The sequence below is a fragment of the Microtus ochrogaster genome, chromosome 1 (genome assembly GCF_000317375.1).
Source record: "Microtus ochrogaster isolate Prairie Vole_2 chromosome 1, MicOch1.0, whole genome shotgun sequence".
Classification (NCBI taxonomy): domain Eukaryota; kingdom Metazoa; phylum Chordata; class Mammalia; order Rodentia; family Cricetidae; genus Microtus; species Microtus ochrogaster.
Window position 1 is genome coordinate 68,320,153 of NC_022009.1, and position 12,257 is coordinate 68,332,409.

A 12,257-nucleotide genomic window follows, 5' to 3' on the forward strand; every position below is an offset into this window, starting at 1 on the left:
TCTGAGAGCCCAGAGGAGAGGGGTGCTGTCTAGCCTGGTTCTGAGAGTCCAGAGGAGCAGAGTGATGTCTAGCCTGGTTCTGAGAGCCCAGAGGAAAGGGGTGCTGTGTAGCCTGGTTCTGAGAGCCCAGAGAAGAGGGGTGCTGTCTAGCCTGGTTCTGTCCTGGGTCAGAGATACTGTAGATTCCAGTAGACTCTGTGCCTATGATGTGTTTAGCTTTCTTGAGCCATGTCTATTCTGGACTATATCAAAACAGACTGACTTGACTTTTTTTGTTCTGTGTTTTTGTTTGTTTTGTTTTTTTGCCAAATTGTCAAGTTATGTATAACAGAATTTTAATTAGCTGATTCCTGTTTTAGGTGAGAAAATGCATTCTTTTCCTCATACCACCTAGTATGCCTAGTATGTTTCTTAATCATGTTACTATAGAAACTTCTTTGAATCTGTTTTGTGTTCTTTGTTTGTTAATTAGAAGACGACTTGGTCATTCATTGTTGGCCTTATGATGCACAGCCTCTCTCCCACTAAAGGAGTCTTTGAATACCATTTCTGACATTCATTTCTTTTAATTGAATGTTCTAGATGTGTGCACTTTTTCTAATTAGCTTACATTTGTGCCCTGACATTTATTTTATTTTTCTTTTAAGACAAAATATTTAGGATGATTTTGACATCTAAACTATTGTGGTATTGCATTACAGTTCCCTGAATGTGGTTTCTATGGACTATATGATAAGATCCTGCTTTTCCGGCATGATCCTACCTCTGAAAACATCCTCCAGCTGGTGAAAATGGCAAGTGATATCCAGGAAGGAGATCTCATCGAAGTGGTCCTGTCCGGTAAGTAGGATCCTGTTTTCCATTAGTTGTTTGTGAAGAATTTTTGGACCTAGTTTTTTAGGTGACATAAAAAAATATTTAATGTGCTGGTTTCCAACATGAGTTTTTTTTGGTTCTGTCTAAATGAATTTTTAAGCTTATTTTGGAAAATCCTGGCACAGTTGTATATATCTGTAATCCCAGCACTATCAGGCTGTGACAGAGGATCATGAGTTCAAGGCCAACTTAAGACAGAGTGTGTTCCAAATCAGATTTGACTACATAAGGCAGACTGTTTTGAGAAAGAAGAAAATTGGGAAAGAGTTTGCCTTTTTTCTCTTCTAGTCAGGACTCCATTATATATTCCTATTGCGTACTTTCCCCCAGCCTCGAAGGCACTCATCCCTTTACTGGTACTTACACCCATTTTCTAACTAATACTCACATCCACATTGACACATACGTTCTGTTTAGCAACTTGAATGGTTTGGACATCAGCACAAGTAGTTATCGCTACAGTGATGTTGAGGTGCCCCTTGGGTCCCCAAATATCTAGAAGCAGATAGAAAAGAGTTGAAAGAGCTTTTGATTTGCTATGGCCTGCTGAGACCAACAGCAGTGGGGGTAGATGCGTTCTCACCATGCCCATGATCTGGTTAAGTCATTCCCCAAGGATTGCTGTGTTTCTGCCTGCCTTGCATTTGATTTTGGTCTTAAAATTCATTTTTTTTATAATTTTGAATTCAAAAGTTATTGTTGTTAGCGCTGTACCTATCGATACAGAAAAAGAAAATGGGTGAATTTTACATTAAAACCATAGGACCTATGAACAGCTGCAGCACAAGTCTTTGCAGTGATGGGTGGCTGAGCCAAAGAATGTAACTGTGTCCAGATTTTTATTCTTCATTTTTTAAAATATAGTCACTATTGAGAAATTGAGCCACATGGTTTCTCTCTGCTCCCTGACTTTTGTTGCCTGCTGTGGCTTTGTCTACAGGAAATCCATTGTTTCAGATTTTCTAGACTTCCTAACCTGGAATTCTTTCCCTGATCTGTGCTTGTCCACAGGGGTCCTGATCTTCATTCCCTTGTGTTTATTTAGTTGGTTCTGCCCTGCTTCCTTCCACTCATGTTTTGTCTACAGAACCTCTGCATCTTGGTTTTGTGAAGTCCTTGTTTGCCCTACTTGCATTGGATAGCTTGTTATCACAAAATAAATTTTCATTTTTACAAAAGAAATAATTCTCTATTGTTTATGAGTCTGGGCAGTTGCTAAATAAAAATAGTAAGCAAAAGCTTTGATAATTTTTTTGTTAAATTTTCAAGAAGTCATGTGTTTCTCTGGGCTATCGTTCTCTGTGGTTTTCTGGCTTTTGCCTGCTTTGCCTTATCACTTAGAAGTGCTTTCCTGAGGGTTCTTATTCTGAACACTAGGGGCCATCTCAAATGACATATTCAGTGAACTCATATATGGCATGTGCTATTGCCCCAATTCCTATTAAACCAGCATCCATGCCACTCTGCAAATAAGGTATTCTGTTTTATGAGTGTATTTTCTAGATAGTAATATGCAGGCATAAATGAGGACTTGTTTTTCAGCTTTTAATTGGTTTTCTTCCCATTTTATTTAAACATCAAAGCATAATAAAATAAAATAAGATAAGATAAAACAAAAATCATTACACTGAAGTTGGATAAAACAAGTCAAGAGAAGGCACAAGAATCAAAGAGCCACTCATTCACACTCCAGGAGTCCCATAAAAGCACTAAACTGAAAACTGTAATATATGCACAGAAGACCTGATGCAGACCTTGTAGTTTCCATGCTTGGTGCTTTAGTCTCTGAGTTCATATGAGCTTAGCTCAGTTGATTTGTATGGTCTTATTCTCCTAGTAGGCTCCATCCCTTCTGGTGTGCTCACTCCTTCTGCCTCCTCTTCCACACAGTCCCTGAGCTCTGAGAGGAGAGATGTGATGGAGAAATCTTAATTTAAAGATGTGTGTTCCAAGGTCTTGCTCTGTATTTAATGCCTGACTGTGGGTCTCTGTTTATTCCTTAGAACTATTACCCCCATATTTTAATGTCTTTGGCATGGGAAGGTGCTATGCATGCTACCAAAAGAGAAACATAAACCTCAACCCAGCCACAAGACTTGTGATCTATAATCTCTCCTATCTGTAAAATATGATAATGCAATGGTGGTACAGGACTCATTGTGGGAATTACAAATCAATGTTTGATTTGACTTAAGGCCCATTCCATGAGCTAGAACCCATACCTGGCACTGCTTGGATGACCGAGAACCAGACACTAGATAACCCAGACATATGGTAAAACCAAATACTACTTGACTTAAAATAAAAATAACAACAACAAAGAAGACCGTTAATGTTGTTCTGCTATAGTCATGTGTTGGTGCTATAGTCATGGATTATTTAGTCAACTTTAGAGAGGCTTTCTCCTAAAGCAGGGGCATGAGGACTTTTGAAAACTGGGTTTCTAGATTTAATCTCCTATCCATTTTACTTACATATGTATGTGTTATACTCGTATATACATACACGCTCATAGATAGATACATAGATATATAGATATCATAAATAAAGATATTGAATTTTTTTAGATACCTTCCACTGACCTTTGAACTTCACAGGCAACATTGTCCTCCTTGTCCTCTGGTGATTAGCCCTCTGTGCAAGATTACACAGCAGTATAGTTTAAAGGAGACAACTGAGACTTCCTAGGGCTGTGCTGCTCATGGGGACTGAGGAGCTTGACTCATATGCTCTGCTTGATCCAGGCTGGATATCAATGGTATGTTATGCTTCCCCTATCATGCATGCCATTTTCTGGTGGTGCTCTTAGGTTTCACCTTCATTGGCACCCAGACTGCTTTTGACTGATTAGTTGCATAGCATTAATAAACCATGGGCATTTATTTTCCTCTTGAAGACTAGTTTTACCATTAAATTTTGTTTACCTAAGTTGTCTGATTCCTCTTGAAGACTAGTTTTATCGTTAAATTTTGTTTACCTAAATTGTCTGATATTCTTCTTCCCATGATTAAATTTAATCTTTTTCTTTGGTATAAGTGCATTGTTATATTTTTGTTGTATTTAGTGTTTCACCATTGGAAATGTTTTCTGACATAAAATCTCAGCCAAAAAAAAAAAAAAAGAGATAAAATCTGGGGAGAATGTAATTTTGAGAAAGGTTATTTTTCTCTCTCCTCACATCAGTGATTTCTCTTTCTATTGTGATTTCTGAGACCTTTTATCATCCCATGTTGCTTTGAGAGTTCATAGTGAACCAGACTGCTGCTGGCTAATTGCTTGGCTTTCTTCTCCCTCTGTTTGAAACACAAGTCTTCTGTGACTAGTAGGCTTTGACCCGGTGGTAAGGAAAATATTGCTCAGAAGTGGACAGATTGGGTAGGAAGAAAAAAGATGAGTAGCTGCATCTCTGTGCCCTAAGATACACACCCAACTCTGGCAATAGCTCTTTGTTAAGAAACGGATTAACTTTAGACCCACTGTTCTGAAGCAGGAAACACTCCATGTGGATGTTTCTCTTGGCAAAGACAAAGCCCAGGATTAAGTGTGTGGTTCAGAACTCTGAAATAACGATCATGGGAATCAGCTGCACTGCTCTTCATGATGGGATATGAAAGCCTGATTGTTTAGCCCGAGCAGCAGATAGGTTACAGGACCATATTTCCAGGACTCAACCTTCTTTGTACTTTTATTTTTGTCTTCATCTCTAATGACAGTTTTCTGTGCATACACACATGTCCGTGTCTGTGTTGTACAGAGAAATCAGGAATTGTCAAGAACTGCATTTCTGCAATTCCTGGCTTGTTCTCAGTCAGGGACACAGGAGCCGAACTGCGGGCAGAGTGGACCATGCGCTGGACACAAAATTAAAGAGTTGTAAAACCATTTGGAAGTAGCTGATATAAGAGAAAGTAAAGTGGAAAAGGACTCGTGGAGGAACTAGAGCCACCTGCGAGTGTCATTCCCTTTCCCATTCTTCTTGGTGTCCCTTCGCGCTGTTCAGTGTAGTTGCCAAAGGAGTCAGATCTTTCTTGAGTTATGAAGAACTGATTTCATGGACATAGAGTACCAGTGATTTTCTTTATGAATTTTTTTTGATACCTCTGAGGTTTGGATATTCTGAATTAAATATGCAGCTTGTACTAGATAAAGTATCACAGACATGAATATGACTTGGAGTCTAAGGTTTTTTTTTTTTGTTTTTTTTGTTTTGCCTGTAGGTAAGGTGCTGTGTGCAGTGATTGCACAGTTCTCTGAATCAGACCATCTGGGCTCATGCCTTTGCCTGTTCATTGCTACTAACATCCTCATTGAGTCATTTAATGATTCATGATTTCCTTGTCTGTGAAATGGCAACAGCCTACACTGTAGGTTGTTACAAAAATAAAGCAAACATGTAAAACACTCAAGAACATCAGTGCCGTAAAAATTGCACTATTAACTGTAATATTGTTTGTTTGCTCTTTGGAGCCTCTAGGCAGACATTCCCAGGAAGCCAATCTGATAACTCTGAGGATTGGCAGGTTAAGCAATATTAAAAAAATTCTTGTAAGATTCATCAAAACTTCTGTACAGCTGTGAAACCATGCTTTCCAAATTCCCATATAAAGTTGACTTTCTCATAGGATGTTTTTAGCTTCCTTTGTGCACCTAGCGGGTCTTGCTTCTGCTAGCTTATTCTTCTCCAGATCATATCCATGGATTGACTGATTTGAAAATAGGTTTCTAGTCTCCATGCTGAAGGTGCCTCCCTCTCATTTCATATAGGGCAAGAATTCTTTCCTACAAACTGGAGAGTTAAGGGGCTGGGGAAAGGGTTCACTTAAAAAAGTGGTTATCGCATAAGCATGAGGCCTGAGATCAGATCCCAGAGCATAAGTAAGAAGTTGGGCTTGGCATCATGCATCTTCAATTCCAGAGCTAGAATGCTAGAATTTAGCTTTTTTCTTTCTTTCTTTTTTTTTCAAGACAGGATTTTTTTGTGTTGTGGGAATTTGTTCAGCCAATAGCCTTTTAGATACCAGTCCATTAGGGCACGGTCTGAGGTACTATAAGCTCAGACAGGAAGCATGCTCACCCCCCTTTTTCCTTTTGCTTGGTTGGTGGCTGTAGTTTGGTTCGCAACCCCAGCATTCATAGAGCAGAGAACATTCTACAGTGAGTGATTCCCCAACATTTGTTGTCCTTTATTAAGGACTCCTGTGGACCTCCTTAAATTATGCAACTCTCCTGTGTAGGTTTGGAGCCTATCCTGGAACTTGCTCTGTAGACCTGACTGGCCTTGAATTTACAAAATCTGGCTGCCTTAGCAATGAGATTTCAGGATCCACTTACATTATCTTTATTATAGAACCACTATCCTCTTCTTTCTCAGAAAAAAAATGAATATTTAATATATCTACTCAGACTGCAGCCGGATTAAGATCATGCTGAAGGCTTCTCTGCTAATACAGAGAAGCATATAGGTAGCTGAGACAGGAGGATTGCTGCAAGTTGAAGACACCCTGAGTTACATACAGAGGTCTAAAGTGATGGGGAAAATATAAAATATTAAATCGGATAACACTACCAATCTCACCCACACACCGCTGCAAGTCACGTCGTTTCTCTGAGTCTTGATCCATCACCTATATTACACTATCAATAGGATCTCCTGGGTGACTGAGCTTGAGATTTCATGAGACTCATATAAAACATTCAATATGTGTAGGGTGAATAAATGCTTAAATTAATAAAACAAAAATCAATGAATTAATGATTAAATTCACATTCTAAATACTGCATTCAAATATTACGGCTGGTCTGTGAGAATTGCATTTCTATGTCTGATATCACTTCCTCTTGTCCTAATCTACTAGTAAAATTACTGTTACTGTCATCAAGAAAACCTTTTCCTATGGATTTTGATGCCTTTTTGGACACCTTTCATTCATGGGTTAAGTTTGGGGTTATATGATGTGCCAGGACATATGTATGGAGGTCAAGGAACAACTTGCAAAGATGATTTCCTCGTTGACTGTGCCAATTTCAGGAGTCATACCTGCTGGTCAACTCACTGGCCCTGCGTCTTCTACATATTGTTGTGTTGATTTTATGTTAAAAACTGTTTATTTGGAGGAAAGCAGTCCTACTTTCAAACTGTTGTAGTTCATTTCCCCCATCTCACATGTGACCTGATTTTCATTCTGATTCCTGTAACCTGATGGGTATGCCCATCATGTGACCAGATAACCTGATTTGCATTTTCATCATTTTTGACACACCCCTCAGTGCTGAATTTACCAGATTTCATCAGCTTGGTAACTCTTGCTTATGGTTTCCCATGTCTATGCTGTTGCTATTCATGGTGACCCTTGGAGCTGGCCTCAGACTTATGTTTCAAGTCAAGAAGGAATGAGGCCTCATGGCCTGGGGTTCTGGCTCGCCTTCCGTGCTGTGCTCACTACCCTGCTGCCCTCCACACTAGGTCTCCGTGTCTTCATGCATCTAGCACAGCAACTTCTCTGCCTGAGGGTCAGCTGGCAAGACCTACAGGAAAAGTTGACTCACATGTCCCGGCACTAAAGTCCAGATCTCCATAGATCCGAACATGCCGTGGTTTTCAGGGAACATGTCAAGCTCCTCTGTTTGCACAGAACTAGCCTCAGGCTTATGTCTTCACCATCTGGCATACGATATAAGCCAGAGATCATAGTGGCTCCATTCCTTTCCTTTTCAACCACTATTGCACTAATTGAAGACAGTATTTCAGCAGCCATACAGCTAAACAGGAAGGGGACGAACCCCACACAATGGGATTTTTCTTCTGTTCTTTGGCCACTGTGTAGCTAGAAACTCTGAACCCTTACTTCTCAGACTGACAGACAGTTAATTTATAGCTAGTCTTGTGTATTTAAAGGTAGTCATGTAAAGTCCTTGATGAGCAACAGGAACTCAAAGAACTTTGCATACAAACATTTTTTTCTAGAAAATATAGTGAGTTTTCTTTTTGCTGTTTTTATGAGTCATTTTATAAACCAAAGGCAAAAAGCCTCTGTATGTCAAACATGCTAGCCCATCGAGCTATGTCCTTCATTGCCCAAGAGTCTTATTACTTTGTCCTGTTTAGCACTTTCAAGTGGATTTGTGGTACTTACCGTAAAAAATAAATCCACATTCTATATATCAAAATGAAATCTTTGCATGTCAAAGATACAGAAATAGATGACTTGCAAAATTCACTGATGGCGTTATAGCGGTTTTTGATATCAATGTAGCTCTGTAAATAGATATTCATGGCTTACCTTTGTAAAAATACAATAAAGATTTTTTTTTATTTCAAGTTAAAGCATAGTAAAATTTACTTTTCTATTACATTGGGAAGAAAGCTTCTTGGGATCCCAGTTTAATTAAGAAAATGAAAATATTTGAATTTTTATTTCATCCATCTTTTAGAAAAATATGAAGTTCTGATGCAGCAATTGATTAAGATACATGACCGTCCCTCTCCCAACTGCACCTAGCTATGTCCATTTAATTAAAATTAAATAAAATAGAAACTAAGTTTCTAAGTCGTACTAGGAACCCTTTAAGGTTTCAGGACACATTTAAGTAACAGCTGCCATTTTCATCAAGAGAAGACGGTTACATTAAGCAGAATGGCCGAAGGAATACAACTAATTAAATTTCAAGTTTTAATTAAATTTGTAAATCCTAGAATTCACATTTACATGAAGAGAAAATATGATTTTGAAGAAAAATTGTTTATAAACACAGATTCTTTTTTCAGGAAAATAAATCTGAATTTAGAGAAATTTACATGCTAGAATTCTGAGCACACTTTTTGAAAAGCATTGATGGATATTGATTTTTATTGATTAATATTGTTCATTGTTACTTTATGATCTTATGTGGGTGGTTTCTTTCTTAAACTGTGAAGACATATTTGAACGCTCCTTGTATTCTTTTAGTGCAGTGATAATTCCCTTATATAGGAAAGATTACAACATATACCTTATTTCCACATTCATTTCTCTCTAGTTGTCTCTCTGTCTCTTTCTTTGTCAGACACAAGGACAGGCATTGGACACACACACACACACACACACACACACACACACACACACACACACACACACACACACACACACGCAATAGAAGACTCTAGAGGAGGGTAAGAGAGACCAAACTGCACATACTATTAAATAGAGTCGTCACTGCTGCCCCTATCAGCAGTCGCACTGGAAACGTTGCTACAGGGTGAACTGAAGGCTTCATAGGAGTGAATTATTTTTGCTTGAGTTAAAAGACGGTTCATCTCTTGAAAAGCTGCCAAACAGCCTGTGTTTGATGCTCCATGATTGGTGCACAGGGTCTCAGCCATGCCACCGTCTGGCCAGCCCTCTCCCGGTGGTTGGTATGCCATTTGCTTGCTTTTAGCATGCAGCCCATATAAAAATCTATCATAATCTTCCAAAATTAGAAATGCAGCTGTTTTAAGTCTTAACCAGCAGTGACACTATTCATTATGCCAGTGTGGGAATCAAATACAAAGATGTATTTGAAAAGAGCAATGCACCAGAATGTATGTGTGCCTCCACTTTCTAAAGTAATTCACAACCACAGACACTTCCCAAGTGCTGACTTCAGACTTACAGGATGTACAAATACAAAAATTATCTGCTTTATTGTATACATTTTAATACAAAAATAAGGATTTGAACCAGCCCTGATTTTATGTTCCCTGTTTTAAAACAATTCCAGCTTTTTAAATTGTTAGAAAAATATTACTCCCCACTAACCATTTTTCTTATATTGTTTGGCTTATATTTTGCTCAGAAATTTTTGAGATTTAGATCATTAACACATGTTAATCCTGAGAACACCTATCATGTAGAGCTTTCAGATTTCTCACTTAGACAAAGTAATAGTTCACTATTTTTTCCTTTTTTTAAAAAATAATTTTTCCTCCTGTTTATAATTTCCCTTCCTCTATTTCTTGCAGTTCCTCCATCCCTCTCCACCCCTTCTGTCTCTTCTTAGAAAATGAACACTCTTCTAGTAGATAATAATAAAATGAAATAAGTTAAAACAAACACTAACACATCCGAATAAGACAGACAAAGCAAGAGAAGGAAAAGAGTTCAAGGGAAGGCTCAAGAAACAGAGACCCACTTGATTGCATACTCAGGGATCTCATAAAAACAAAAGAAGGAGAGAGAAAAATGTAAATCAACAATCAATAATTTTCTAAGAAAGTAAAAGCTCTGACATACCATTACTATAAATGGAACTTCCACAGATAATGCCAAGAAGAAGAGGTTCGAAGAGGTCTCCATAGTGAAGAACACTCACCCTTTTCTCAGAGAACGTGATTTCAATTCCAGCCTACACACAGTAGTTCACAACCCTCTGTAACTTCAATTCAGTCAACCCAGTGTCCTTTTTTGGCTTCCACAGACTCTGCACGTATGTTGTTCATGGACATACATGCAGTCAGACACTTATACACCTAACATACAAAGGAATACATCTTTAAATGGCAACAATAGGCTTCTTGACAACAACAACAAACGTAGACGATAGATTTCCTTCACAGGATAATATTGAGATATTGAAAAGAATGCAACTAGATTAAAAAATAGCCCTTATTTCACTGCATCATCACAACCAGATTGTCTAGGGTGACAGGAGGCTGGCAGCAGTGAAGGTCTGGGTACATCACTCTGTCAAAGACATGTTCAATTTTCAGTCACACTACATTATTGGTTTGTTTTTTTGTTTTCGAGACAGGGTTTCTCTGTAGCTTTGGAGCCTGTCTTGGAACTAGAGCTTGTAGACCAGGCTGGCCTTGAACTCACAGAGATCTGCCTGCCTCTGCCTTTGAGTACTGGAATTAAAGTTGTGTGCCACCACTATTTGGCCTATTTTTTTCTTTTTTTCAATCTTAAAGACGTTTCTTTAATTTTTTAAAATTGTTTTTATTTAGCTATATATTATTTGCTGCTCTTTTCACATCTCCTCCCTTTATCTCCCCTTCCCTTCTACTCCCTCCCATGATCCCCATACTCCCAGTTTACTCAGGAGATCTACTTCCCATGTAGATTAGATCCATGTATGTGGATCTAATTGTAGGTTGATTTTCCTTTGCTTTATGTCTAAAAGTCACTTATGAGTGACTACATATGATAATTGTCTTTCTAGGACTGGGTTACCTCATTCAATATGGTATTTTTCTAGATCTATCCATTTGCCTGTAAATCTCAAGATGTCATTTTTTTTCCGCTGTGTAGTACTCCGTTGTATAAATGTACCACACTTTCCTTATCCATTCTTCAGTCAAGGGGCATTTAGGTTGTTTCCAGGTTCGGCTATGACAAACTGTGCTCCTATGAACAGAGTTGAGTACATGTCCTTATGGTATGATTGAGCATCCTTTGGATATATACCCAAAAGTGATATTGCTGGGTCTTGAGAAAAGTGTTTCCTAATTTCCTAAGAAATTGCTATACTGATATCCAAAGTGGTTGTACCAGTTTGCACTCCTAGCAGCAATGAAGGAGTGTCCCCTTTGTCCCACATCTTCTCCAGCATAAGTTGTCATCAGTGTTTTTGATCTTGGCCATTATTAACAGGTATAAGATGGAATCACAGAGTTGTTTTGATTTGCATTTCTCTGATGACTAAGGATGTTGAGCATTTCCTTAAGTGTCTTTCAGCCATTTCATGTTCATTTGTTGAGAGTTCTCTGTTTAAGTTTGTACCCCATTTTAAAATTGGATTATTTGTTCTTTTGAAGACCAATTTCTTTAGTCTTTGTATATTTTGGAGATCAGTACTTTGTTTCATGTGCTGTTGTTGAAGATGTTTTCCCATTCGGTAGGCTGCTGTTTTGTCTTGTTGACTGTATCCTTTGCTTTACAGAAGCTTCTCAGTTTCAGGAGGTCCCATTTATTAATTGTTTCTCTCAGCATTTCCTTGCACATTCTTGTTTAGAGTAAAACTGGATAGTTTAAAATTGTTTTCCTCTATTTTCTAGTTAACACTGTTTATAAATGAAATAAAAGTCTAAATTTAATTCAGATGATGATATGTTAATGTTGTTGACACCATATGAGATTTTTCTTAGTTTGAATTTCCCACCTATAAGTTGTATTTATTTTTGGGAATTTACCTATGAAGACTGGCTTACTCCTCAATAATCCAGAACATGAGAAATACAACTAAGTATACATATACTGGCAAATGGATTAGTAAAGATGTGTTTATCATACATATTCATCAGTTCGAGTTATACTGACATGGTAAAAGTTTGCTGTGGTTCTTAAAAATAGCCTTTAGAAAAACTGGTAAATTTCCATTCTATGATAATGTTGATGTCCTATTTTAAACAGATGTAGCATGAT

At 38.0% G+C, this 12,257-nt stretch overlaps 1 protein-coding gene across 3 annotated transcripts in view; it reads left to right on the forward strand.

Annotated features, from left to right (window-relative positions):
* Positions 1 to 12,257, forward strand: part of Prkd1 (protein kinase D1) — a 290,895-nt gene that overhangs the window by 153,460 nt on the left and 125,178 nt on the right. For all 3 annotated transcript variants that reach the window (XM_026782292.1, XM_026782289.1, XM_026782294.1), the window contains exon 2: positions 702 to 840. In XM_026782292.1, coding sequence (XP_026638093.1) covers positions 702 to 840 — 139 coding nt within the window. The remainder of the gene's footprint in view (positions 1 to 701; positions 841 to 12,257) is intronic.